Consider the following 27,180-nt stretch of genomic DNA (forward strand, 5'->3'; position numbering starts at 1 on the left):
TGCTTACCCGTCGCTGTCCACTTGCCCGAGTACCCCCTCCATTTATTTGCGGGTATTGCGGAAACAGGTTAACGTTCCGCAACCTTCCATACCCGATTTTTACCCGGCCAATTCCTGATGTTAGAGCAATAGTTGAAAATATCAACACCAAGTGTCTAATGTTTGTTATCATTATTGAAGCTTGTCTAATACTTGTCTAATGCACCATTACAAATCGAATCACAGGAAATGGGGTATGTCGGGCGATTAGTAGGTTCTTAATAATCAAGCTGCAGGTTCTCTGAGCCTTCATATAAAGCACATGAGAAGCATTACCCTCTTAAATTCCCATTTCAACATTATTGCATATGATATCGAAGGATCTCAAATCAGACTCAAAGAATAATGACTACCACAATGAAAGCACTGCGACTTATCCGCGATGATCTAGCAGCAGCACCTAAGTTGGTCCTCCAAGATGTCCCAAGACCTACATTGATACCAAACCATGTCATCATCAAAGTCCACGCTTCGGCAATTCATCCAAGCGACCTCCTTAATTCTAAAGGTGGCTTTCCATATACCACATTTCCCCGAACTCCCGGTCGTGATTTTTCGGGAATCGTAGTGGAAGGCCCATCTAATCGAATTGGGCAAGAAGTCTATGGTACCAGTGGAAACACAATTGCCTTCACCCAGGATGGTTTCCAAGCCGAATATTGTCTCGTTCCTGAGGATGCTGTCGCGCCGAAGCCAGAAAACCTCTCGTTTACTCAGGCAGCTTGCGTTGGCGTTCCATTCACAACTGCAAGTCTTGTTCTTTCACGGGCACATACCAAGAAAGGCGAGACGGTATTGGTGACAGGCGCAAATGGTGCTGTTGGTTCGGCAATAGTTCAATTAGCGAAGTGTATGGGTTGTCGAGTGATATCTGCTACGAGAAGCGATAATTATGACATCAATGTTGCTACTGATCCAGAACTCAATGCTGTTAATGATTCAACGGATGGAAAAGGTGTGGATGTTGTGGCAGATACTGTGGGTCAACCTGCTTTGGTACAGGCTGCTGTCAATAAGCTTGCAAGAGGAGGCAGATTGGCCTTTATCGCATCACCGAGGGGTGGCGCTGATGCAGAATTGACACTGGATATGTTGAGTTTCTATCGGGGAGAAAAGTCATTGGTAGGGTGCAATACATTAGCATATGGTGTCGGGGATCTTGCGCTTCAATTGAAGGAACTGACGGGTAAGTTCGAAGAGGGTTCGTTAAAAGGAGCAGACGAAGGATCATGGATAGATATTGGGATTGAAAATGGGGTTGAAGCTTATGAAAAAGCATCACAAAGAAAGGGCGAAAAATTTGTGATTGTAATGAATTGAAATTGGGGTAATATAACCACAGGTCAAAGGACTCTGTGCATTCAATGTTGACGAAATTTAGTGTATTAAGTGCCCCGTGTCCCCCATCGTGAAGTCGATGGTCTCTTCTGCCAGGCCCAAAAACCTTTGACATCCAGATCGTCATTACCTCGAATTCTGACTTTCTTCATCTGTTCTATATCCATTGAAGCACTTGAAGAATGGCTTAAGATGCCTTCTTTGTTTAAAGTTATTCCCAAATTTACAACAGAATGCTTCCGGCTTGGGATACTTTTAACCAGGTCTTCCAAAATCCTGAATCAGAGGATCCTTGAGTTCCACATTATTACAACGAGGCAATCAACAATACTACTCGATTTTATATTCATGAATAGCTCAGATTCTGATGAGTACCGGAACACGAATTTGTCGGCCTCTCATTGACATTTAACTACAATTCCGACCCCGAACGATCAAAACCTAATCCGGAAAGAGCTTCCAGAGAGACGCAATAACGTGCAACATCCTGCCCAGGTTATATTAATGATCCCTCCGATGAGCAAGACAATAACTCAACTGACGTTTTGATTTAAAGAATGCTCGACTCATTCCCCGGGGTTCCAGAAACCCGGCCCCGAATTCCCTATTCCGGGCGGTTGAAGTGAGATATATAGGTTCAGTCGAACGCGTTATAATATAACATCCATATTCAGTAAGACTACTTTACTGGCATCCGAAGAGCATTTCATGGTCATTATTGCAGGGAAATCAAAGAGTGGTATAGATCAACTATTATAAACTCCCAGATCCTTTCCCCCTCTTCACTCCGCTTCACTTCTTAACTGATTAATGTTTCATCTCTAACCAGTCGCAACACACTTTGAAAGCTGATCATCACAATCACCAATCTCCACGTCCGACAACTCTCCATTGTTAACCGCATCCGCACAAGCATTATGCTGGATTGCACATGACCTGTCAACAGCATCCTCCATATCCGTAAAGGTGTTTCCATTTACAGAAAATGGTCGATCTGGATCCGTTGTAGTTTCAACATTTGGAGGTTGAATACCTCCCACGGCCGCTGCAGTTCCGGTTGGTGCAGGACCTGTTGAAGTCGAAGAGACTAAAACCGTGGTTGTGTTTGCGGGAACGGCAGTCAGCGTTAATTGTGCGTTAATGTTGGGTGCGGTAGCGCCATTGTTGGTGTTGTTCTGGCGAGGGAGAAGTGCGAGAGGGGTGGGTACTGGAGCATTGTTCAAGTTGACAGTCTCTCTGTTTAAATGTTAATTCATACATCGTTTTATATCCATCAGTGATGACTTACAGAGATGATGCAATATTACTCGCACGTGGTCCTAATGCACGACGGTGTACATGACGAGATGCATAGCCTAATGCGCTGTCTGAAAATGCAAGACCCACAAGAAGGAAAGTTGAGATTGCTGTGAACTTCATGATTTTAACGAGAAATAAAATTTAATTGATAAGTTCAAAAATGTTGTTCGTTATTCGTCCTGCGTGTGAAGAGAAAGGAAAGTAAAGGAGATGTGTTACACGATCAACGCGGAAAGAATGTAGCGAGGTATGAAATGAATGTGTTGTCAACTTTGAGAAAGTGACTAAAGTTGCGATCAGATGAAAATGATTAGAGAAAGTGATTGATGAAGGGAGTAATGATGCTTCCCCGCAGATTGTATATATATGCCAATGTAGAGCACCGATATCAAAGCTTTAAAGAAATGGAACGTAGATTTGCATTCGAATGTTCTTGATCTACTCTTGAGACTCCTAATTTAGATTTGCAGCATCCTATCCGATTGGCTGTTTTTACATTACTTAAGCCTTGTTTCATAGGGCAATTTTGTAACGGGAATGCTCGCCTCAAGTTTAATCCGAATATTCAAATTAATCCGATTGAGGTATGATTGCGAATTTGGGAGTTACTAGTTGTTTTACAAGATAAAGTCTTCAGACGACTGAATTGGAGCTGTTATGCAATCGGAACTTTTACTAAACCGCGACGCAAGCGATTGGCAAGGTACACCTTATGTCTTTGTAAACCGAACAAGGATAACCTCATAAGAGCATCTTCTAAGCTTGTGATCGAGACTAACTTGAATCTTCTACCACCCGAGGCGATTGTCGTCTGAGCGGCATCGACTTAGCTCATAGGGCTGACTACCCAGGTATGTACAGGAAACAAAAACGTACTTCAATCAGATCTACCCGCACCGTGCAGATCAGACATGGAGGATGACTCTACCAGAAGTCTCCATGATTGAATATGGTACTCTTGCTATCTATGGTGAAGGAAAAAGTTAAGACTTTCCATATAGAGCGAAACATGCGATGGTGAGCAAAGACGTGGTGGGGAGGTCTGACCGCCAGCTTCGCCAGCAAAAAACGTGAAACTGGACGAAGAATCTGAGGCCGGTGACGGCACATCAGTAATTCGAATGTTCTGTGTGACAAAGGTGAATTATGCGATGCATCTGATACATCATATTCAGGTCGATTATATTGATGAAACATGATTCATTTTGATCTGATGGGATGCAGTAACAATCTGACTTGTAGAGGAAGATATGGATCTAGGTCTGTCAACTCAAGAGAATATCAGACTGTCATCTGATTCTTTTCGAAGCAAAAGCCCACGGAGTTAGTAGAGTGAGAGTATCCAAAATTGCCAGAATAGCTTGAGGTTGATGTAAATAGATAGAGAGATGTCAAATGTCAAATGTCAATGTTGTCACTTGTCAGTCCAATCCAGTCTAGTTCCACAAACAGAGCATTGACCACGCACCCCTCGTTACGACGGCCGCTAGCGCCACTACAATTTTTCTGCTATCTTGTCTTCAGTCCAAGGGTCGAAATGTCATTTCCACCTCGACATCGATTTCTCTAGAAATGAATACATCTACGAGATTCTGCACCTTGTAGAGATGTCCATTCATAGCAACAACAATCAGGATACTGATCTATTGAAATTCATATTTCTCATCCTTCTTCTTGTCGAATCGATCGATCGATTACTTGAGCATTGACAGCACAAAGTTGTGATGGTTTCACGTAACCTATGAACATTTTTAATAGGAAACGGATGAGAGAGCAAGTGCTATGATGAGTACAAATCTCCTTAAGTGAGGTTATTTCCAATCAACTGTTTCATCAGCATCAGCTTTCATCCCCAATGGCTATATATGCATAGCTCTGTTGAATTACACCAACCTTGGGTCATTATCTTTGAGGTCCTGGTACCTGGCGACAAAGAAAGCAAACGAAAACTTCTTGAGATCCTCTTGTCAATCCTTTCAATTATCGCTGGTAATATCACAGAATTTGATGCCTTGACAATCATCTTTATTTTAGCTCGTGAGAAGAACAGCATATTGAATCTAGAGAAGAGGGGTCGTATAATCTTGATGATGACGAAGCAGAAACTGCAAATTTGATCATTCTTCAACGTTCATCAATTCTAAATTTCACTGCTTATCACTTGTAATTCACTGTCTCTCCTACCGTGTAAGTAACATGAGATTACACAATGACCTCAATAGTCGCCTAGTAGCGAACACTGTCTCCATCAGTGCGCGACTGAAATAATTGTCGTGATGAGCCCATCATGTACGGTCTTTGGTTTGAACGTCACAATAGTTACAGATGAGATACGGCGTTAAGTTTTCACTCTACGCGCTCTATACGGCCATTGTATCACAAGTTCAGTTATTTAAAGTTCTTCCCACATCCCCATTTTCACAACCCTCAATTTCTTCACAACCTCCACTTCATTAACGCCCATTCCAAAATTATCGACTTCCCAATCAAATTTATATCAGATTTTATCGGATTACCATATGAAACTACGTCATCTTCTTGATCTCCTTTACAATTGACTTCGCTCCCATCGCAAATCGATTTCTCGACTTGCCATATCCCTCTGATTTCAGGGCTCTGAGGAAATTTCTTCGCCATGTCCTCCTGTCAACGTGGTACCAGAAGAAAAGTTGCCAATGGCGCAAACCCTTCCCCTATATCAAAACAGACTAAACACTTTTCAAAGTAAGTCTCGGCATGCTCACCCATGATCATTGCCAGTATTGTGTGAAAGAGACTAACTTTGTTTCTTAATAGGTTTCTTGGCGATGAAGTTATCACCTTCCGAGTAGGTAACAAACTTAAGCCTATTCAAGTGCACAAAAACGTCATTTGCGAAAAGCTGGAAGTTTTCGATGCCATGCTCCGCGGGAACTTTAGTGAGGCAACATCCAAGGTCATAGACTTACCCGAGGATAACTTCAATGCATTCGAGTTGTTAGTCGAATGGTGTTATACAAATCGAATAAACATGGCAGATGAAAACACTTCCTATTCGTCCGTTAATACTAGGGTGGAGCTTTATTGTTTGGCTCATAAATACTGCGCTTTGGTTCTACAAGACTTTGTCACAAACTATCTTATTTCATGGTTCAGAATCAAGGACGGACGTGTTAGACTTGTACAGCCCCAATGGATTGCTCGTATTGAAGAAACATTCTCAGCTTCATATGATGAATTAGGAGGTATAGAAGAGCTTCCAGGACCCTTGCGTTACTTCATCCGTTTTTTGAACTCGATGGTAGTACTCGCATCTCAATCCACGCCCTCCAAGCTGGCAAAATCCTATCTGGAACCCTTTCCTTCGGAACAACTGGAACATTGGGGAAGCTTGTTTCCTGGCGTTCCAGTGGCGAAAAATTATAAACTCAACCCATTGATATCGGAACCACAAATTATCGAGAATTGGAACAGTTCATCAACAACCTGCTGCGAATATCATAACCATATCACTTCGAAGATCCTTGAATGCCCAGTTTTCAAGGAGATTAGAGGAACGGCTAAATACTCACCTGATGCTTTTGTAGTTGTTGCGAACTTCAAACGAAAATTAGAAAGCATGAAAGTATTGGATCGCATTAGGAATAATCGGAAGGTTACCACAGAACTGCTGCGTTTAACAGATGAAATAAATATGAAGGGCACGCCTTTCAATACAGCACAGGCAAATGCTGGCTTGCTTGAATTATTTTATTTGGGTGTGTTTGCATTCGAAGATGGCCAAGACGAGTCCCGCACCATTGAATTTAAGGAGGGCATGGGCATTCAACAACTATGAAACCAAGCAATGGATGTTGATTATGCTTCTGAGAGCCCGTAGTTGCCAGATTAGACTATCAATCAATAAAATAAATCTATGGGGTACATTGTTGCGCTTGTTGAAGGTTGCTGAGCTGGAAAGCTATATTGTCATGGATTGAGTGATGGGTAGCCTTGTTACATTTGAAAAATTTCACAACCAATCACTTTCTTGCAAGTAAAGATCGGAACTAATCCTCGGGAATTGATTTTACTCCAACTGTACATATACGGCGACTCGATATATAAAATGTCTAAGACACTTCTCGTGAAAAATGAAGGCAGTGAGTGAATTTAGAGGCCAATGCTACGAGTTATTTTCATTGAGTACAGGGGATTATTCCAATGTTACTCTCTCCCTCTCATGTTTCCCCTTCTAACCTACTCACGAAGCCAGACTCGCCGCAGCCAGAACTAGCATTCCAAAGTCATCCAACTGAGATAACCATCCATCTAACGTCCGATCCTGAGGCCTATTCCGAGAATTTATCAGATCTCCATAGGTAAGCCGTTCGCCTCTCATAGAATTCGTATACTCAATTTCCCACGCTTCATTTCTAGTCGCTCTCCAGAGTTTGCGAGAACAGGGTAGAGCCATATATTTTAGGCGATTTCCGTCGCAGCGATATTCTGTGACTGAGGAGGAGACGTCATAGAAGAGGTCGACAAAGAATAGTATTATAATTGTGCTGAGCATGATGCAGTCGAGTTAGTGAGATGAACTTTTGCAGGGGTAGATCTCTTCCTGAACTCGATATTGAGAATAGTTGACCTGCTTACCGGCATATAGATTCGGCTAGTGCCCATTCTTTCCACGATGGAACAACCTCATTTTGGAGGTCTTCTGCCAAGTGTGCAACCTGCATAGAGACTTTCTATCGTTTCATTAGTGTGAAGGTACGAGAGCATGGCGAATATCAAGAATGCAAATGAGATCAACTTACAATCATTGTGGAAATGAATCGAACATCGAAACTTGTTGCCTTCTCATTATCTTCCGAAAGTCGAAGAATGAAATAAATCGTTATGGCTTGAAGAGTAGCGACGGAATCTTCTATGCTATATGTTGTATACTAGCATTTTTATTATTCAGAATACACTCAGTCCAAACTCGATTCGTGAACAGACCTGGGCACATATTCTATCAATCTCCATTCTGATGCACCCCCATATGAACAAAACATTATCCTCATTCTTCACACTTATCCATTGTGCGAGGACGGCACATGTAGCTAGCGGTGCGGGGAGCGCTTTGCGGTTGTTGAAATTAGGGTGGATGAACGGTGGAAGTTCATCGTCACCTTCAGGGAGTAGCAATTGAGGGGTAGGTTGGTAAAGTGCATAGTATGTAACTTCGGTTCAGGGAGAATTGATTATTGGACAGTTTTCGAACTACAAAGGCTTTCGGTGCGTTGGGTACTGGTTGATTGTATAGCCTATAGTATGGCCCACTATCTTTTGGTTGATAGCTCGCGAGAATAGGGGATGGATCTATTGGAAATGGTCGTGGGGAAGATCTTGTAGGCTTGGTGATGAATGAAATATCCATATGTTCCGAGATTAACTCCTCAATATCGGAATTCCAATTTTCATTGTGCAGTTCGAGACTCATTATATCATCGGCGATAATATCCGAGATTTGCAATGGATTGGAAACCATGCTGGCTTCATGGACATCCAGCAATACCGGCGAAGCGACTTCTTGCAACGAAGATAAGATCAAAGATACTTCTTCAATCTTATTTACATCAGTACTAGTACAATTTGCTACTGCTGGCTCTAGAACCTTTCCTTTCAGTAACTGAGGGTCCCTCATAAATACAGCTCAAGCTCTTTTTTAGACATCGTGAGCAGCTTGGATGTATCAAATCGCATTGCGTCTTGGCCTTGGTACATGCTGAGCAAGCACGCTTCCTTGATCTTACACCACCGCGAGATCCGACTCTTTTGCAGTAAGAGATATGACGAACTTGGGATTTCTCTGCATATTCAGGTTAAATTTTCTTGCAATTTTTGATGAAAAGGGTCGACTTACTATTACCACAATCTTTTCCACAAATACTACAGGTGAACCTTTCAGGCGGGGATTCGTTCGACTCCATATATTGAAGATTGGCTTCAAGACAGAGGTATATAGAGAAAGATTGTAACCTTCGGAGAACTTTGGTAATTTTCGTCTATTCTACGGAGAGTTTTGGTTATCGGATGTTTGTTGGTAAGCAGGAAGGATTCATCGGTTGTTAATCAGAGTGGGGGTCAGGGGTATGAAATAGGTCTAGGCAAGGTGCGGATACACTTCCCTATCACGAATTCCGGCTAGAATCTGCAAATTGTTGTTGATTTTGTCAAATAACTGTCCTGTGCTACTTTTGTAGTTCAGCGTCATACTCGTGATGCTTTTCTTAACATGACGACCGTACGACGGAGGTTCGTGGATGCTTTCCAAGAAAAAATCACGTCAAGAGTTTTCCCACTGTGACGAGAGTATATAAATCGGTCAGTAGTTCCATATTCATGCAACATATATATCACAACATGAACTCTCAACTCTCAAAAACACACTGTTCAAAATGTCTCCAATTACCAACAATCAGGCAGCATGGATTCCCACAGAGAAAGGCCAAGTAAAAGTAGGACCAGGACCAATTCCTAGCCCTAGAGATAACGAAGTAGTCATCGAAGTAGCCTATGCAGCTATCAACCCAACTGACTGGAAGGTCTGTTACTCTATTCAACTCCCATCTCTTCCATTTAATTAACATCAATTAATTTCTCGATAGATGCAAGACACCCCCTATTTCAGCATGCCCTATCCCTGGATCTTCGGCGCCGACGTCTCTGGCACTATCATCCAACTTGGATCCGGCGTAAACCATTTTCAGATTGGACAACGGGTTATTGGTCAATGTGATGGAATTCTATCACGAATCGTCCAAAACACCGCGTTCCAACGTTATGCTACTTGTAGTGAGATTCTCGTTTCTGTGGTTCCGGATGACATCCCTTTGGCAAATGCAGCGGTCCTTCCTCTTGCTACCTCCACGGCTGCTGCGGGACTTTTCAAAGTCTTGTGAATGCCACTTCCGGTGCTGAATCCAGAGCCGGCGGGAAAGACGATTTTGATCTGGGGTGGAAGTTCGAGTTGTGGTGCCTCAGCAATTCAGTAAGCGCACCAATTTTTTTATTTTGCTACTGTAGACTGAACAATTGACTGATACTGAACTGTCAAGATTGGCGAAAGCAGCAGGTTACACTGTTATTACTACTGCTAGTACCCAAAACCACGACTTCGTCAAAAATATTGGCGCAACCCATGCTTTTGACCATAAATCACCCACTGTTATACAAGACATCCTGGCAATTCTTCAAACTGACGATGTCATATTCGACTGCATCGCTCTAGCGAACACACAACAAGCTTGTGCCGAAATTGCTCATAACATTGGTGCCAGAAAGTTTGCTACTGTGTTACCTCCTGCACCAAATAAGTATAATGTTGAGCCTGTTATGGGTAAGTTTTTTCCTTTTCGTTTCTAGCTGAGCAGAGCTGACATTATCATTTAGTAAATGGTCTAGATGTGGGACTTGTAGATCTCGACATCGGGGATGCAGTATGTCGGAAATACGTACCGGAGGCATTGGCCAAGGGAAAGTACTTGGCCAAGCCAGAGCCGGAAGTTCTCGAGGGCGGATTGGGCAGAGTGCAGGATGGGATTAATCTTCTTAGAAATGGTGTGTCGGCAAAGAAAGTTGTCATAGAGATTACAAGGCAGACATGATGTCTGGATACTTCATTCTTGAGTTCACCGAGCAGCTTATCTCTTTCATTCTTGGTTTCTGTAATTTTTTCAATATTTCAAATCATCAGTAAATTAGAGGTATCGCGTTCAATATCATATATTGTATCTTCATAACTTCAAAATCCGAAACGCCATTTACAATTCTTCCTCATGCACATTTATTCCTGCCTTTTTTTCCACATCCTTTTGTTCATCCACAATCTCTCCCGTCTTTTCTTCATAGTCTAAGAAAAGCCTGTCCGCAAAAGGGAACAAGGTCTTTCTTCTGGGAGCCGGCTTTAGATGTGCCATTCTCCAAATATTACCAGTAACATTCTTTCCCAAGGTCTCCACCACTGGTGTAAGAACGGGTAGTGATGCAAACAAAGTTCCGTAGCAAACTATCGCCGTAATCAAGGCAATAGACCAATATGGAAGGGAGGTATTGGCAGCCAATTGTACACATACTGTGCTACCAAGCGACCACCAAATCAAACCATGGATAAGATAGATGGTGAAAATATGGGGAAAGAGCATCAACCAAAGTTTCATGGACAAGAAACATTGAACGAAGTAACAATTTTCGATGACGAATTGAAGACCGACGGCGAATATGATTCCATTGAAACGAGGATTGAAATACTCTGGATATCCTGCGTTCGCTGTCTGGGCGATCGGAAGACCGCTCTCGGGATCCGGATGAATACCTCGTTCCACGATAGGCAAGGAGAAACCCGTCCATGCAGTGATCAGATCGTTGGATAGTGCAGCAATGGCTAGAATGAAACCAATAACGATTCCGGTCCACAGGACAAAGGCGTGGTCTTTGAACCACTTCTTGTACTTGAAGGTGACGTCTAGATCGGTGTAAAGAACTCCAAACCAGAAAAATGTGCCCCAACTTTGAGCATACCAATGGTTAATAATGCAGAATGCATAGTAGCACATGCGCTTCCAAGGCGTTTTAATCTCTCTAACCACGATACATCCCAGAAGTGTGATCCAAGAACCTTCAATTTGAACAGGGATGGTCCATAAAACACCCGTACAGTAGTTGTAGGTGATCAATGGGGCTGCATTAGGAAGCAAGTACACCAACTCAAGAATTTCAGAGATGTAATGAGCAAAATCTGTGTATGCCACTGCATAAGGCCATGTTGTCCAACTGATACTGGGGAGGTATTCTAGATACGTGAGAGCTCCCACATCGATCAAAAAGTACTCAAGCATAGCACAAGCCGCAATCGGAATCATGACACGGAACGTTCTTCCCGTCGTCTTCTCGGCTATACTTCCAAGATCACCAGTACGTAGATAACGACTGATAAGGAAGCGAGTGGATGTAATGAAGAAAAGTCCAAGAAGAATTTGATTGAGAAGATATGATCCAACGGTCTTTCGAATGATGGTCTCATAGATGTAGTGCTCGAGGGCACCAACCATACCCATTGCTGGCGAAAAGGTGAATATGAAGTGAATCAGAGTCACCAAAAGGGTTGCGATCGATATAAGCCCTGCTAAATAGTCAATTCGCTTGGTGGGTGCAGTCCGAGCGTTGATAGGTGCAGCTGGGAAAGCAATTGGGGCCGGAGCCTCTGAAACAGCGTGATTAGGAGGTGCTGGTCTAGATTTCTCAGTTTCATTGCCTTTGGTGATATCCGGCATTGAGGAGTCCTTCTTTTCTGATGTCTCTGTTGGATTTGTACTGTAAATGAACGAATTATACGGAGTAACATCGTCCAAATTTGGACGACCATCCTTACCAAAGAACAATGAACTTTGGGGTGTTACAACCATCGAGTCATTCTGGGCATCATTGAAACTGTAGAGTCTATTCTGTGAAGCTGACGGCGATATAGGATCGTTCAAAGTAAACCCACTCATGTTTGAGGTAGAATGTTGCCGAGATGCTGCGAATGGACTAATGTTTGACATACGTGCGGCTTCTTGATTGGCCGTGTCTTTGAGTGTAAGTGTTGAAGATCCGAGCGTGAAGCCAACCTTTGTTATCTCGAGGTCATCTTTCGGATTTTTGAGATCCATAGATGAGGCTCTCGTTGACATTGTTGGTGTTGTATCCGATGACGAGAGCAGTTTAGGATTGGAAATTTGGGGTGGAAGACGGTAACAGCTATGTACTTTTGGTTCTTTGGGAGTCTTGGAGTCCTTCGTAGGCCATCTTTGGAAAGTGACGTTGCAAAGTAACAGTACAGTCAGAGCCACTGAACATGAGAGGCAAATGTAAGCAAAAGTTCGGACGCCACTTTCATGGTGTATGGCCTTCCATTTTGGAATAGAATCTACCCCGAAGGCAGTATAACCACGTAATGAAGTATCATCCATCAAGCATGCATCTGTAACAGCACATCTCGTATCGAATTCTTTGTGCTGCTCTGTTGTCATGATTGACGAATTAAAAAATGATCGGGTCCATCCGAGGTTGGCTGTGGTGTTTCTTGTGGGTGGTCCAGCCGTGAAATATGAATCACCGTTCGACCAGAGCTTGAACAATAGTGGCGACGGAGTGATTGGAAACCTTTTGCTGCTTATATTCTTGGTTGATACTGAGCGAGCTAGAACATTCCCGATATAGAATTGCACTTTATCTTTGGTCCAATCCATGCGAACTTCAGTGAAATCCCAAGGATTAATTTCTGGACTGTAGGTGACATTGTTGGCCAATGTACTGAAATTGAGCCCGTTTACCCGATTTGGGAACTCGTCTGCAAGCAAAGTATTGATCCACGCATCTGTAGGCTTTTGAGCGTTCAAACTATTGATCTGGATATTTTGTGTCTCGTTGTACTTAAGAAGCATTGACATGCCGGTACCTCCAGTCCAAGCTTGAGCTGGACGAATGGTTGATCTGAAAGAACCGTATTGAATATCAGATCTTAAAGTTCTGATCGCGCTACCTTTGACGAGATGTTCAGAGGTTGGTGGATTTATCGTGAATTCCAGTGATGTCGAGTTTGTGATCTGAACATTTGACGGATCGGCACCTGAACGGTACTGTGCATTCCAGCTCTTCTCGTACTTGTTTTCATATTCTTGGCTCTGGAATACCTCCGACGGGAATGTGGTCGTTTCGTTGAAGTAAACAATCAAGAAGTCGGTAAATAGGTTCTCTGTCGCTGGATCATAATAACCACAAGAGCAATTCGATGTTGAATCTGCTCCGGTGTTGGTTATTAGACTCAGGGCGAAACCGACGAAGCAAAGAGTAAGGTAATGCATCCTGATCAAAGGATAGAGAATGAAAAACGAAGAATCAGGATAGAGAGGATGCCGACCTGTAATGATTCTTTGAAATAATGCAAGAACTCTACGCAATTTTCATCTTGATAACAGGGCTGTTGATAAGACCAATCAGCTTGTCTAGATCGAGACGTTCATTCTGCAGGGAGCTCCCAAAGCGGACAAACTAGTACATGGAACTACCAGTACGTTTTTGAGCATTCAGGCTGATCAATGGATCACAATTAGTCTTAAATTTAGGATATTAAAAATGATGGCAAGCACCAAGTCCGCTGTTTATCCTCTAAGTGGCCAATGCCTGCATGCAGATCCCAGAAGCACGTCCTATCCAGCACTTGGGTACACGTTCCAAGTCAGTAATCAGCTGATTCAGCTCAAAGCTCCACAATGCGTGAAGTTTTTCCTTATTTTCGAACTAGTCTGGTTTTCTGGGATTTTATTGCTTTGGTTTGCGCTGCGACGGCACTGACTTGCTTCTCCAGATTCGCACAGATATTCAGCAGCAGAAACTTCGGGTATATGTCATCTTTCAATGTATATCCTCTCCCCCTTTACTTGTGCGGCCAGAAAGGATACAACTTTGCCGCTAAGAACACCTTGTTAGTCCTTTTGCGGTTTACCATCTTGTGGTATGTGCATCTAGCTTCGGAGTTGCATACTTTCTGGCAGCACAAGTACCAACCAGTACAACACATTGAGATGAGCTGGTCGCCTTGGAATCTGAGATTCGTCTCCGTGTATATTTTTATTCTAGGGTAGCGGTCGATCGAGTGCTTCTTTTTTGGTTTTCAAGCGTGAGATCTTTTCATGGCGAGTTTCAGCATGTATGCTTATTCTGAAGCCACATATCCCAGGACAGCATCGAGATCCGAAGATGATGGGGTGAATACCATGAAAGTTCAAGGACATCCACCCTCCTTCAGGGGCAGCAGGAATCGGGAATCTAGAGGGACGAATGTGGGTTCATACATGGTAATGTGGGATATATTGGGGGCAGGAAGATGCAAAAGTCGGAAAATAAAATTACATTGCGAGTGATTTTCACCGCCTTCTGAAAGTGGATTAGCTTAGTCACGACGGACAAATTCTCTTGGCGCGTTGCGGCTCCTTTACTTACCGAAAAACTTATCCATACTTTTTCCTACACCCACGCTCAAAGCCACGCATTATGTCACCGTCAGAAGATCCATCCGACGGTATCCTCACTCAGCAGATAGGATTCGATGGTCTTTACTAATTCGACGAGTCGCTCATTTACACCACACGGGGTCGGACATTCGGTGATTGTTTTCATAGGAACAGCTCAGCACCACAGTGGGCCTTGGAGTGAAAGATCTACAACTACCCATGCCTTGCGATTACAAAATTGGAAATCCTCAAAGTTGAAGTCCACTTCTTCAATACATACAATCATGGGTCAATATTTCTTGGCATTAGTCTTTTCGAAAGAAAACGTGTGTGCATGCAACGCTCCGAGAGTCCCGCGCTGCTAGAGCCTAGAGGGTAGACGGCGCCGTCAGCGGACGCTGATCTTGCTTGTTTTATGTCTTTGTGTTCGTCGCAAGCTCGATAAGGTGCTATCAACGTTACCGCATGAATTGCCTGAGCTGGCCCATCTTATCCCTTAGTCAAGTTGACAAGGAGCTAAGTGAACTTTCAATGCCGGAAGGGCTAGTGCGAAGCTGTAGCTTGGGCTCAAGCTGATGAGATTTATATCTTGCCATTATGTTATTATGTTATATCCAATCCCTGGACGCTGCTTTGTAAAGACTCTCGAAGTCGTAATTCCCACCATACTATCTCTGTTGATTCTTTGATCTACCTTCTTACTTCTGGTGGTGTGCTTGTCCGTTCTTTTCTATAACTTCCCAAAGTGCCAGTCATTGCATCCATCTACTGTCTCCTTACATCACTTCGACAAAATGGGAGCCTACGACAATGGAACGCTTGCAATTGAAGAACTTCCAACATACAGCAGTCCTCCGCCCTCCACTCCCCGGCGTGATGGCTCTCCAAGCTCATATATGAGCAGGACATGCAAAGATGCGCTTGTGACCATTCACGATGCTCCAACACAATCCAGCATCGACGAGAAACAGAATGTCCGGTTCTCTGTTCAAGATGAACTTGTGACTTCCCCAAGTTGCGCACAAAATTCGAAAACACCAACTTCCATCTCCATCCGCAATACCTTTGGAAGATGCTCTAATTTTATCCACGAATGGACGCCTTTTCTACTTGTCAGCTCTTATTTTGTTTCATCTATCTTTGCATATATGCTATTTCCAACAAAACTCTTAGAGGTTTTCTGGTTCATATATAATTTCACAAATTTTATCATTGCTGCGTCTACGGCACTAGAAGCATTTATGAGTATGGAACCATGTCGAGAGGCGCGTCTTGTTGTTACGAAAGCCGCTGAAAAGGGCTGGAAGTTCCCTACACCAGATGATGACTTATTGATCGTGGACATTGTCATTGTCGCATATCTTCCAAATGAACAAGACATCATAATGGATCGAATAAATTATGCGTGTGAGAAGTTGGAGTATCCAGTTGACAAAATTCGCATAAACATCGTTTACAACACACCTTCTCCAATTCAACCCCTCGAGGAAGAAATGTGGGAAGCGACCGCCAAATATCCACAGCTTCGAATCATCAAGGTTGAAGGCTCTACATCGAAAGCTGACAATCTAAATTACTATCTCAGTCTAGACACCGGCTCTGATGTCACTGCTATATATGACTGTGATCACTACATACATCCCCATAGCCCTCGATGGGCAATTGAACGTTTCATCAAGGAGAAGGGCAAGATTGATATCGTTCAAGGCCGATGCATCGTTTTCAACACAGGTGCTTCGTTCCTCACAAGTCTCATCAGCATAGAATTTGACAAGATTTACGCCGTTTCACATCCTGGAAGAGCAACCATCTGGGGCTTTGGTCTATTTACAGGATCCAATGGATACTGGAGAACAGCACTTCTTCGAGATGTAAAGATGGATGAGAATATGCTCACTGAAGATATTGACTCTGCCCTTCGAACTGTAGGCCGAGGATGTAATATCGTTCACGATCTCAATGTTGTGTCATATGAGTTGGCACCTACAACTTTTGGAGCATTCTGGAAACAACGTCTAAGATGGGCACAAGGATGGGCACAGTGAGTTCTATTTTCCCCAAAATCTTTTCTTTGATCTGCAATACTGACTCCTTCAACAGGGCAAGCTTGAAACATTCGATTCTGACCTTCAATCGAGCCAAAGAAGGGAAGAGAATTTTCACAACACGATTTGGACTGCTCAATCTGTTGCTCATTCGTGAGCTCAGTTATTACTTGGTCACCCAATTTGCCTGCTTGGTAGCAAGCTTCATTTTCCTCAATTTCCCCTTGACCCCAGCCGCGTTCTGGAAGACTGTCTTCTTCCAATATCCAATTTCTGAGTGGTTCTTTTTCGTTAGGTAAGATTTCCATATCCACTCATTGATTCCCTTACTAATTTGATCAACAGCATTTTCTGTTTGATTGGCACACTCTGGGTCACCAATCAAGTTAAATCCGAGTTTGCGTCACGATGGATGATCATCAAGTTCTCGATCGCCTATCCATTTTATCTGCTATTTTTGGCCACCATAGGTCTGTATGGACATGCTCGACAGTTGGTTAAATATTCATCTTGGAACCCTACTGCAAGAACGTAGATGGTATGAATAACTTGATGATTTTGGATATACATTTTAATTGGAGATTTTCTGGACGGCATTTTGGGATAAAAACCTAGAATATGGAGTTGCATTGGCTTTAATGCCTGCTAAAAGTTTATGTTATTTTGCCAATCTTCTTATCAAAACCTTGAGTGTGCTATTGTTGTCTTTGCCGCCGGAATTTCTGTTTCTTCAACATACGGAGCATTGTGAAATGCTTCACGTGCCAAAATATTTTCGTGTATGTACCCCTGACATTCTGACTACAAGCAATAACTGTAAGGGCGATGAGGTGATAAGCTCATTTAGATACAACTCCTCCATCCCTACTGGAATCAGTGGAACTTGGAATTTGGTAGCAACAGCATGGATATCGATAGCGAACTTTCCCATGTTCATTTCCCATCCTGTTTTGGTCGGTCTAAGCTTAATGTTTAAGGCCTAGTCGTCACAGATTGAATAGGTTTTCCATTTCGATATTAAATGATCGACATAACCGGGTATCGCACCTCTGCATCCCCTGTAATCTTCATTAAATCCGAAAAACATCGTTTCCACTTAAATCTCAACTCCCACTATTCTAAAAACGAATCTGCCGTTCGAAGATAAGATAACACACGAAGCGACGAAAATACTATGTGCGCGAAAAAGAAAGAATACCCCAAGGTGTTACTCTTTTCCCCAGCATACATAAAAAAGAAAAATCTAGATCTTAGTTTACTACGCAGTCTAAGAATACTCTTTTGGAGACCATATTGATACTACCATATGAGATCAAAATCTCGGCGCGTTGACTTAGATGTACAGTTGAGTTGTTGGGTGTACATCAATCTACCTACCTTCTAGACCTGACAAACTGAGATACCCTTCACCGTACACTGTCACAAATGTGATTCATAGGGAAAGTCACCTTACCCACAAGCTAGAGTACGTGATTGGAGGGACCTCTTACGTGAGTAGCCCCTTTCCAAATTTTGCTTTAGTTTGATTGGAGATCATGCCGAATCTGGCGAACCACGCGAGAGCTATCCCCACAATACACTTTTTCACCTTTCTGACAGCGTAGCTCAACTTGTCCAGCTTATTAGACGGCAGATATCAAGAGGTTTCTTAGAGGGATTCGGGGACCACCTCTGGAGTATCGGACAAAGTATCATTCCTAGCGAATGGCGTGCTGAACTAGGTACCTAGCTATCGCTAATCCTGATAAAAATCAATAAAACATTGCCGTATATCAACCTTATAATATAGACTGTTGGAAACTTTCAGAAAGGTTAAAATTGTCCTTTATCAGTGACGTAACCCCTGCTATCATCCCTATCCCGGTACTTGAGAGGTTCTTCGGACGAAACGGGAACCTTGTATCTTAAGATTGCGTAAATATTCATTTAGAAGAAAGTAAGTTCCGGCTCTCAGACGGTGATATCACATATAAATGATGTTTGATATAAGCAATAGCTTTATCTGATCCAAAATTTTCCCAGATTTTTGGTATCACTTCACCGGATAACCTTCCGGCCCCATAGGCGCGGTGTCGCAGCAGCATTACTCGTGCGCCAAATGTTAGCCGCATATGCCACGCCCAAATGTGATTTGAGGAACTGACAGCCTCACGTCAAGGTCTGCCATGCGGTGTGCCGGAAGTCCCTGGAAGCTGGGTGGATCCAGTGCCGGGGCTAGCGGCGCTAAGCTTAAGTCTATCCGGCGTCAGGTGTCCACTAGACCGAGATAGCTATAGTGGAGTGGCAGAATCCAAAAGGATATTGATATCTTGAAGATCGTGATAATGCACTTCAACAGAAAATTCCTGTTACGCTTTGCGCTCGGAACTAAACCGGTAGGTCTCTCTTTCAGAACAAACGTGGAGGAATGTCTCATCATGACACGGCACGGCATCACCAAAGTGGCAGCTGCAAAGTTGATACTGCCAACGCAAATTATTGATGGGGCAGACGTCAGAAAAAGACGAAAAAAGAAGTATTGAGAAGGGCCAAGAGGATCGGCAAGTGTGAAGAGCAAGGTCTTCGTATCCAAGTCCGGTGAGGCTGATGAAATCTCTGGAGACATAATTCCCCATATCCACATCAAAGTGCAAGAGATCTTTAACATCCCTCTCCATCCAAATCCTGGGATAGTTCGACAGCGAAATTGGCATTCGATATGGCTTTCACCCAATTGACACCTTTGAAGGAGTTCTATCAAGAGCCTACCCTTCACCAAATCCCTTCTCAGTCTCACTTTGTCGGTCTCAGAGGATTTCTCGTTATCCAATCTTTTCTCTGGACATTCCTGAATACCCTCGTTCCCACAGCCGTCACCGGTACCCCCAATACCAATGGCCCTGTATATCAGGAGATGCTCCGAAAGGTAGTCTCCGTCCTCTTCTGGAATGAATCTCTGATCTATTCAGCATTCATTCTCATCTCCGCGCGCACAATCTGCACCCCATTCCTGAACAAACCCTCGCACGATTTCGTCGCATCGTCGTCTTTCCGCCGAGGCTTGCGTCTCTGGTTTCCTGCTGCATTTTCTCTCGCAATCATATACATCGTTTTCACCTGTATTGGAACATCATATATCGATGAATTCAAAACCGCAACGAACAATACCACAATCAATACTCCCTACATGATCCCAAATGCTCTCGCATACTTCAACTCAGTCTTCATTCTCTTCTGGACAAATAAGAAATATGACCTCCAAGCAGCAAACTATGCTTTTCCCTCGCAGACTCTCTGGGTTATCTCCGTCCTTTTCCAACAAAGCTATACTGTTTACATGACAATGGTCATTATTCCCTATGTGCGAAAGTCATGGAGAGTCAAGGCTTTTATCGGATTCATCGCTACCGCATGGTGGGTTGATAGCTGGGCTTGGTATTCCATTACTGGTCTTTTATTGGCCGATATAAGTATCAATATGAATTTCCAAATGCGCGCCCAAGCTGGAATTTCACTGGGAACCTGGAGAGGTAGAAAGTGGAGAATGCCTGTTGGGCCATTGTATACTATTCTTACCTTGGCGGGTTTGATCATGATGTATATTTGGGCCGCATGGAGACCCCAAGATGTTTATAAGGAGGTTCGAATCCATACCGGCGAGTATTCAACTGGTGGGTTGAATGATGTGGTAATGGAAGCTGGCACTCCAATGCCCAGAGATGATAATTATCTCTTCTTACTTGGGACCTTCCTGGTCTTGGAGACCTGGAGTTTTCCACAAGCGGTATTCCGCAATCCATTGCTGATGTATTTGGGTAGAAGATCCCTGAGTGAGTTTCTACTAAATATCATCTCACTCTGTGTCGTCAAAGTTAACAATCATAGGTTGGTTCCTCGTCCAAAGCATCATCGTTTACTCCGTGGGCATCAAACTCTTCACCCATCTCACAGAAACACAAAACGCATCTTTTGAAGCGGCAACCACAGCTTGTTTCTTTACATGTTTGTTGACAGTCATTCCTAGCGCGGAAATCTTTTATCGATTAATAGATTTCCCTTCTCAAGCATTTGCTAGAATTACATTTGACTGGATTAGGAAGTAGATGGAAGAGTTGATTTCGCATTCATGTTTTTGTAGATAGAGATAGATGTTTTGATGTATTATGTATCATATATCATGTGTAGTATGAATGAGATTTTTCAGTGTTCTGCAGGCGACAATTATTGTGTGGAAATTGTTGCAAATTCTTTTGTTTGTTGTAAGAGGCTATGTTGTTGTTCTTAATTCAACATGATCACTTGATGATATGGTGTGTAGTCCTATGTGATTTGTGATTTTGATCTCTTTGACATTTGGGGGAAAAGGTGCATCCGAACCCACCCCCCCCCTACCGCGTTTTTCGAGAAATTCATGAAGAAGGGAAAGGAAAGAAAACAGAATACCCTCCATAAGATAGATCTTGAAATTTAATTGTGTGCTCGCACATCCCACTTGAACATTTGATGATGCGGAGACCTTCCCCACAGACACCATTAACCTAAACATTTACAAATCGCTTCCAGAGACATGAGGACTACCAGACATACTCACTTATGACATACCTCATCTCATGTACATGTAATCAATTCAATCCTCATCTTATCGATATATTGCAATAGATACATACATCTTGAATGACTTCAACATCCACCAAGTTAGAGCTGTGAAGATTTCTCAACCTTTTCTTCCTACCGGATTACACATTAAGCTATCTCACTCTCCCCTATTCCTTTCTGTTTTTTCTCTTTCTCCCTTCCCATCAACTAGCCTCCTTAGGCTTACTCTTCATAATTTCCCTACTCAAATCCTCAATAATCTGTCTCAATCTCTCCGTCGCCTCAGGATCAATGTCCTCCGCATCGTCCGGCAGCTCATTCATCACATTCGCCTCCTCCGGATCTAGCTCCAACACTGTCCCATTAAGATTATTCCCCTCACCCACCACCCTCGACGGATCATTAATCCAATTCATATCCAGCCACTTGTGATCGGGACGAAAGTTTCGATGGCTCGATCGATGGAGGCGGCATCTGAGTTTATGGCTATACATGAATTTGAGTCCAGAACCACGATGCCAGCGGGCGTTCCAATCGGTATAAACCCATGATCTCTCATTGATGAAGATCTTGTCAGATTCGGGCCAGTATCCGTTGCAGAAAAGATAGTTTGCAGTTTCTTCGTCCATGTCTTCGGTTTTTTCCCGGAGGGTTCTGCAGGTTTCGAAGTTTTTGCCTTCAACGTCTGGTTGCATGACTCGGCGGTGTACAAGTCCGTCTTTGAGTGTTCTTTCGGGCCACTTGAGGCGTTGTCCACAAATTATGTTGAGATAGCGGGTAAGGGGTGGCATTTTGCGGGTTTGCTAGAACTAAGGTTAGCGGATGAATTCAAAATTGGGATTCTTGACTTACTTCTGGACATTGCTGTTGAAACATTTCCCAAGCACGAGCTTTTCCTTTTCCTCCTCCTCCCCAATCCGTGGAACCAAATCCCATATTCATATTAATTAAGTGTTGTTCAGTATCGAGACCTCTATAGTCCTGGCCACTGAAACATGGGAAGTTCCAAGACTTGGTGGGCTTATCGGAGATTATGTTGGTTCTGGACAAAGATACAGAAAGAACGAGGGCTGATTTATTTTCTGCGCCGAATGTAAATTCTTTGCCATTGACGTAATCTACCTGGGGTTTGTGGAGCCTTTTCAGTTCTTTATAGTTTTTCCAAGAGTCTCTCTTAATATTCTCTATATCAAACCCGTGCTTGCCGAGCTTTTCGATGCCGATGAGTCTCTTTTCATGATTTCCAGAGTCCAGCATCGTGTAACAGTTGACTTGACACAATGTATCAGGCGCATCGTTAGGACAGAATCTATCTGCGGCAAATTTCGCATCGTAGCATCTTTCCTGAACATTTGGTTGAAACATTTTGGGTTGGCACTTCATGTAACATTTGTTGCTAGCCCAACCAGCAGCAATGAAATAAGCTGCGAGCGTCTGGCTAAACTTTTGAGCTTCCTCGGAGATATCAACACGGTCGAGTCGGTGAACCATCTCCTCATAATTGGCGTTGATCATCCAATCGCTCATACTTCGATCAAAATGGGCTTCCTCAAATCCATTGAGCGCTCTGAAGACGTCGCTGATATTTTTGATATATTGCTTCATAATTTCACTCATGTGGTATTTGGAGTCGCTGATACGAGACCCAGTGTCGGCTCCATCAGCAGCCTGACCATCTATGTGGCCACAGTAAAGGTCGCTCGTATATGTCATACTTGTGAGGCGCAAGAAGTCGAGAGGAGTTTCTCCGTCATTGCCTGCTTTAAACTTTTTATACTTGTAATCATGCTCCATTGGTAATGTAAAGTCCAGAATCTGTTTCATGAGAGAGACAAATTGAAACGGCTCAAGCTTGTTGAATGAAGTCCAGACACCCCCGGCTTCACCTTCAATTTTGACTAGTTTTGCCAAACTCATCATGAGGAATTTTTCCGAGAATTGATATATCATATCGATAAAAAAGGTTTTGAGCTTGCATTTGAGAATTGCCTCATTATTGCCTTGCTTGGTGAAGTCTACGATGATAGTGTCGATTCTTGGCAACACAAAATCCTGGGCGCGTTTGAGCGCATTCTGACAGTTGTTAGTATCAAAGAATGATGAGCAATCATGAATAGACTTACCAGTGTGTGAGTTGCAGTGCGGAAGGTCATGTAGTAGCTCATAGCGGCCCAGTATCTTCCCTGAGCTTCTTCGACCCTCTTTCCCCGAGGCATGTCCGGTTCGGTGGCATCCACAAATTGCAAAATCTTTAGAGGACTTGGCAATGAAGAGCAGCCATTGTCGGGATCACAAAACCAGTGAGGCATGCCGAGCTTCTCTTCTCCGTACCTAGCCGAGAGACTCTTTCCACTTGCAGTGTCCTGCATTGCCAAAGTTTCCCAATCTTTGTATTTCTGGACCCAATCGGGGATCTTGTCCATGTTGCGTTCAATCATTTTGAAGCTTCCATTATTGGCAATCAACACCAATTCTTTAGGTGTCCATTCTTCAGTTCTCTTTGCGATGCTGACACTATCATCTGCGACGGCAGATGCGATGCGCGATGGAGCATTTCCAGCTGTAATGCTGAGCCTGCCACCCACGATAGCAGAATAGACAAGCTTCGGGGAACATGCCCCGATAATGAGCAATTGGTAAAAGGCCTTCATGTGTATTGACCAAAAGAGTGGATATGCTTGATGTTGGGCTGGGAGTTGAAGTACGAGAATAAACAGACAGAAGGAATGACAAGTCTTAGTATGATATTAAAGACAAGGTGGGGTATATAAACAAAGATGCATCCTTAGCTTCCTAAAATCGGAGCCTAAAATTACGGGTGGGAATGGAATACATGTGTAGATCTAACTGTGACTTGAATCTGGATGACGGGTGCCGAGAACGATCTAAACTAAATCTTAGAAGTAAAGTAGATAGGAGCGATCCAGTAGAATAGATCTCATCTACTTGAAACCCGGGAAAGCCTTGATTCTGGTCACTTGATTCAATAATGAGGGGTAAGAATGTCATAACAGACACCCAAAATGGGAGAGCTACAGTCCTCCGAGAGACGCTCGTGTGGGGGGTAGCCCGAGTCATCTGATAGCTTGATGATGTCGTGTAGAACCTGAAGAGAGTTATTTCGATAGCTGGCCAAGTCTTACAGGCCAGTCGTTAGTTTGTATGTAGAGAGCGAACTTCGGACTTAAGGCATCATTGTATCGAAAGCCAAAGTAGTCTTCCAGACATGAATCGTAGTCCCACTCCGCTGTAAACCACCCCTGCAAGAAACATTGTCGATTAAATAGCTTCTACCCAAGATGCAAGAGTTCGGGGATGGGTGAAGCCAGCTGTATTATTGCATATACGCCGGAGAAATCATTCTTGTAGGTGTGGAAGAGGACCAAAATTATTAATACTATGGATATAGATTATATACTGATCCATTGAAGTCGCGCCTTCCATATTCAACCCTAACAACGCTGTAATATCTGGAATACCCAGGTGTTCATTTCATAAATACCAGATCCTGATGAAAGCGGATTAAAAAGTCCTCTGGCTGACGCCGTCGAGCAAATGTCAACACAGCAGAAAACTGGTGTCCGATACAGCTCCGGACCTGGCATGAGTGAGACAAGTGATGAAGGCCAAGATCTTTAAGTTTCCCCGCAAAAGCTAATGGAAACCTCCGAGCGTTGAACCGCTACAAACTACTAACGCAAAATACCCCGACAAAGGATCAAGCAGGCAATGGGCCATACTTGCCAATAAACAAGGTCTTAAACCGAGCCGCACAATCCCCAACCATTGAACAGTAGTAAACAACCATTCGGAGCAGCAGATAAACGGCCGCTAAGACTCAAATAGACTTTGGCTAGTGACAAACGTCAACCAATTGCTGCACAACATAGTGATCGACAAATTTCGAGTTAAAGTCCGAACCATCAACATCATCCAAGTTTGTGGGACCATGAGATGAGTTACGTGGTTGATTTCCACAGTTCATACATTGACGACATTGCAATGACAACAACAATCTGATCTGGAGATAGTGCCAATACTTGATGGCAGTTATGGATCGAATCGAATTAGCGCCAAGTTATCAAGGTACATCGTGGACTAGTCTTGACGTCTTCTTTCGGTTTCTCAATCCGAGTAGGAAGTTGGGGTATGAGGGGTAAGAAAATGACCAGCTAAACGCACTAATATGGCGGCACTTCTAATCTTGGAATTCATCTTCGGTCGCCGAAATTACCTTAGTATTGAGTACGAAATCAAGGTTGAGAGTGTTTAAAGAAACAACATTATTGTGACCAGCTACGTCTGTATGCCATGCACCCCACCAACCAATTTGGTGTGCATGTAGGAAAGCGCTTATCGAAGGAAGCTTATTGTAATTGTCAATGATGTATGTGAGGTATACTATTGACTCATGGCCTTTATTTGGCGTATGTATGTAGTTTGGCATCTGGATCGTCAACAGAGTAAATATATGACTGCCAACTGTTTTTTTTTCATGATAATTGATATTGGTCATAAGAGTAATTGGCAATTAAGGCTTTGATATGAGATCAACTGACTCAGGTAAGAATTCTTCAACCCAACTTATGTCTTCAGGCTTTAAGTGCGGAATTACCACAGCTCTATCTTGCCCAGTCTTCATCGGCCAAGGAATGTACCCATCGATTTACGCACCCACGATATCGAAAACGGTAAAGATATTGTGCAGATGAAAAAACACGAAAAGTAGATTGAAAAAGAGTACTATCGCAACGATAGCCACTCTAGTAGCGCGTTTTATAACCTCAACATTAAAGAAGGAAGATTAAGGGGAGGGGAGAAAGAGGCACAATCGCTAGGCATCTACTTTGATGGAACTCGTTTGGAAATACTCTAATCATCTATACGATGTCCCATTGGGTACCCATTCCCAGATATCCAAGATATCTACGAGACTCATGGCAATCGTAGCTCATGGATAATTTCAAATGGGGATTTTTTCAGGGACGCGTACCCTTAACGGCGACTTGTACTACAATTGCCCCCCACCATTTCGACTCCATTTCCCCAGGAAGAAAGTCCTTCGTGATGGCAAGAGACGAATGTAACCAGCATTTGATATCACAAGCTTGGGTGATAAAGACCAACCATTGGACGAGAACAACTCCGAATTGATAAATACCAAGATGAAGAGATCAATGTGATCATTTGTAGTTACTTCCAAATTCCAATTGCATGGCGAGAGATTGTGATATTTCACCGGTAGATCTTCGGGCTTAAGATTGACAGCGTACCGAGACCGATTTCAACGATTTGATTAAAACCCTAAAAATAGATTCTTGCCTGAACTCAAAATGTATTTAGAACTTAGTAATGTATAAATAAAGAAGAAAGACTATTTAATTTAGTATAGAATCTTAAAGGAATTGTTGAAATTCAAAGAAAACAGATGTACTTATTTTTTTAAGATTTAAGAAATTGATTATCACGGGGCCGGCAGGTAAGAATAAGGCTCCAGTAACTTTGCCCTAATATAGTAAAGTTATAGTGATTTAAATAATAAATTTAGATTTTAGAATTAAGATATAACTTGAAGAGTTACAATACAGAATCTTTTAAATTGAAGATATATAGAATTTTCTTAAGCAAATTAGCTCAATCAGGCCCTAGCTTATTTACACTTTAATATAAACACTTATTCCAAACCCCTCCAAAAGGTTTAATATATTATATAATTTTATATCATAATATTACCCCTCTTTTAAAAATTGAATTTTGTTAAGGTGAAAGTATTATAATTTGGTAGTCTATAAGCGGGTAATATTTGATTAAACAGGTTCTAGTTTATCAAAGTATTTTTAATGGAAATTACGAATTAATTCTTACACATTTTTCAGATAGCT

At 42.8% G+C, this 27,180-nt stretch overlaps 9 protein-coding genes across 9 annotated transcripts; 5 read left to right on the plus strand and 4 right to left on the minus strand.

The window, feature by feature from the left end:
• Nucleotides 1–396: 396 nt before the first annotated feature.
• On the plus strand, nucleotides 397–1,359 carry EAF01_009174 (uncharacterized protein; the record flags this gene model as incomplete). The annotated part of the gene is made up of 1 exon (XM_038917430.1): nucleotides 397–1,359. The coding sequence occupies one exon, from the start codon at nucleotides 397–399 to the stop codon at nucleotides 1,357–1,359; it is 963 nt and encodes a 320-aa protein (XP_038767035.1).
• An 839-nt stretch (nucleotides 1,360–2,198) lies between these two features.
• On the minus strand, nucleotides 2,199–2,796 carry EAF01_009175 (uncharacterized protein; the record flags this gene model as incomplete). The annotated part of the gene is made up of 2 exons (XM_038917431.1): nucleotides 2,199–2,613; nucleotides 2,666–2,796. 2 exons carry the CDS (start codon nucleotides 2,794–2,796, stop codon nucleotides 2,199–2,201), a joined length of 546 nt encoding a protein of 181 aa, XP_038767036.1.
• A 2,515-nt stretch (nucleotides 2,797–5,311) lies between these two features.
• EAF01_009176 (uncharacterized protein) lies at nucleotides 5,312–6,493 on the plus strand (the record flags this gene model as incomplete). The annotated part of the gene is made up of 2 exons (XM_038917432.1): nucleotides 5,312–5,400; nucleotides 5,473–6,493. The coding sequence occupies 2 exons, from the start codon at nucleotides 5,312–5,314 to the stop codon at nucleotides 6,491–6,493; spliced, it is 1,110 nt and encodes a 369-aa protein (XP_038767037.1).
• Nucleotides 6,494–6,898: 405 nt separating this feature from the next.
• Nucleotides 6,899–8,329, minus strand: EAF01_009177 (uncharacterized protein; the record flags this gene model as incomplete). Its single annotated transcript, XM_038917433.1, has 5 exons — nucleotides 6,899–7,202; nucleotides 7,294–7,388; nucleotides 7,458–7,586; nucleotides 7,642–7,865; nucleotides 7,966–8,329. 5 exons carry the CDS (start codon nucleotides 8,327–8,329, stop codon nucleotides 6,899–6,901), a joined length of 1,116 nt encoding a protein of 371 aa, XP_038767038.1.
• Nucleotides 8,330–9,083: 754 nt separating this feature from the next.
• EAF01_009178 (uncharacterized protein) lies at nucleotides 9,084–10,292 on the plus strand (the record flags this gene model as incomplete). The annotated part of the gene is made up of 4 exons (XM_038917434.1): nucleotides 9,084–9,230; nucleotides 9,294–9,583; nucleotides 9,744–10,024; nucleotides 10,078–10,292. 4 exons carry the CDS (start codon nucleotides 9,084–9,086, stop codon nucleotides 10,290–10,292), a joined length of 933 nt encoding a protein of 310 aa, XP_038767039.1.
• Nucleotides 10,293–10,448: 156 nt separating this feature from the next.
• Nucleotides 10,449–13,529, minus strand: EAF01_009179 (uncharacterized protein; the record flags this gene model as incomplete). The annotated part of the gene is made up of 1 exon (XM_038917435.1): nucleotides 10,449–13,529. The coding sequence occupies one exon, from the start codon at nucleotides 13,527–13,529 to the stop codon at nucleotides 10,449–10,451; it is 3,081 nt and encodes a 1,026-aa protein (XP_038767040.1).
• A 1,182-nt stretch (nucleotides 13,530–14,711) lies between these two features.
• EAF01_009180 (uncharacterized protein) lies at nucleotides 14,712–17,401 on the plus strand. Its single transcript, XM_038917436.1, has 3 exons — nucleotides 14,712–16,719; nucleotides 16,779–17,018; nucleotides 17,069–17,401. Exons 1-3 carry the CDS (start codon nucleotides 15,473–15,475, stop codon nucleotides 17,256–17,258), a joined length of 1,677 nt encoding a protein of 558 aa, XP_038767041.1. The 5' UTR covers nucleotides 14,712–15,472; the 3' UTR covers nucleotides 17,259–17,401.
• A 2,020-nt stretch (nucleotides 17,402–19,421) lies between these two features.
• On the plus strand, nucleotides 19,422–20,805 carry EAF01_009181 (uncharacterized protein; the record flags this gene model as incomplete). The annotated part of the gene is made up of 2 exons (XM_038917437.1): nucleotides 19,422–20,532; nucleotides 20,588–20,805. 2 exons carry the CDS (start codon nucleotides 19,422–19,424, stop codon nucleotides 20,803–20,805), a joined length of 1,329 nt encoding a protein of 442 aa, XP_038767042.1.
• A 696-nt stretch (nucleotides 20,806–21,501) lies between these two features.
• EAF01_009182 (uncharacterized protein) lies at nucleotides 21,502–23,949 on the minus strand (the record flags this gene model as incomplete). The annotated part of the gene is made up of 3 exons (XM_038917438.1): nucleotides 21,502–22,101; nucleotides 22,151–23,371; nucleotides 23,422–23,949. 3 exons carry the CDS (start codon nucleotides 23,947–23,949, stop codon nucleotides 21,502–21,504), a joined length of 2,349 nt encoding a protein of 782 aa, XP_038767043.1.
• Between the last annotated feature and the right edge of the window lie 3,231 nt (nucleotides 23,950–27,180).

This window comes from Botrytis porri, assembly GCF_014898465.1.
Source record: "Botrytis porri strain MUCL 3234 chromosome Unknown BPOR_013, whole genome shotgun sequence".
NCBI lineage: Eukaryota > Fungi > Ascomycota > Leotiomycetes > Helotiales > Sclerotiniaceae > Botrytis > Botrytis porri.

Excerpts from the sequence above, each read along its gene's own strand:
- EAF01_009180 (XM_038917436.1), top strand. The coding sequence starts at position 15,473 with ATGGGAGCCTACGACAATGGAACGCTTGCAATTGAAGAACTTCCAACA. Across the intron at positions 16,720-16,778 it reads TGGGCACAAGGATGGGCACA|GGCAAGCTTGAAACATTCGA; the intron begins GTGAGTTCTATT and ends CTCCTTCAACAG. Across the intron at positions 17,019-17,068 it reads GAGTGGTTCTTTTTCGTTAG|CATTTTCTGTTTGATTGGCA; the intron begins GTAAGATTTCCA and ends TTTGATCAACAG.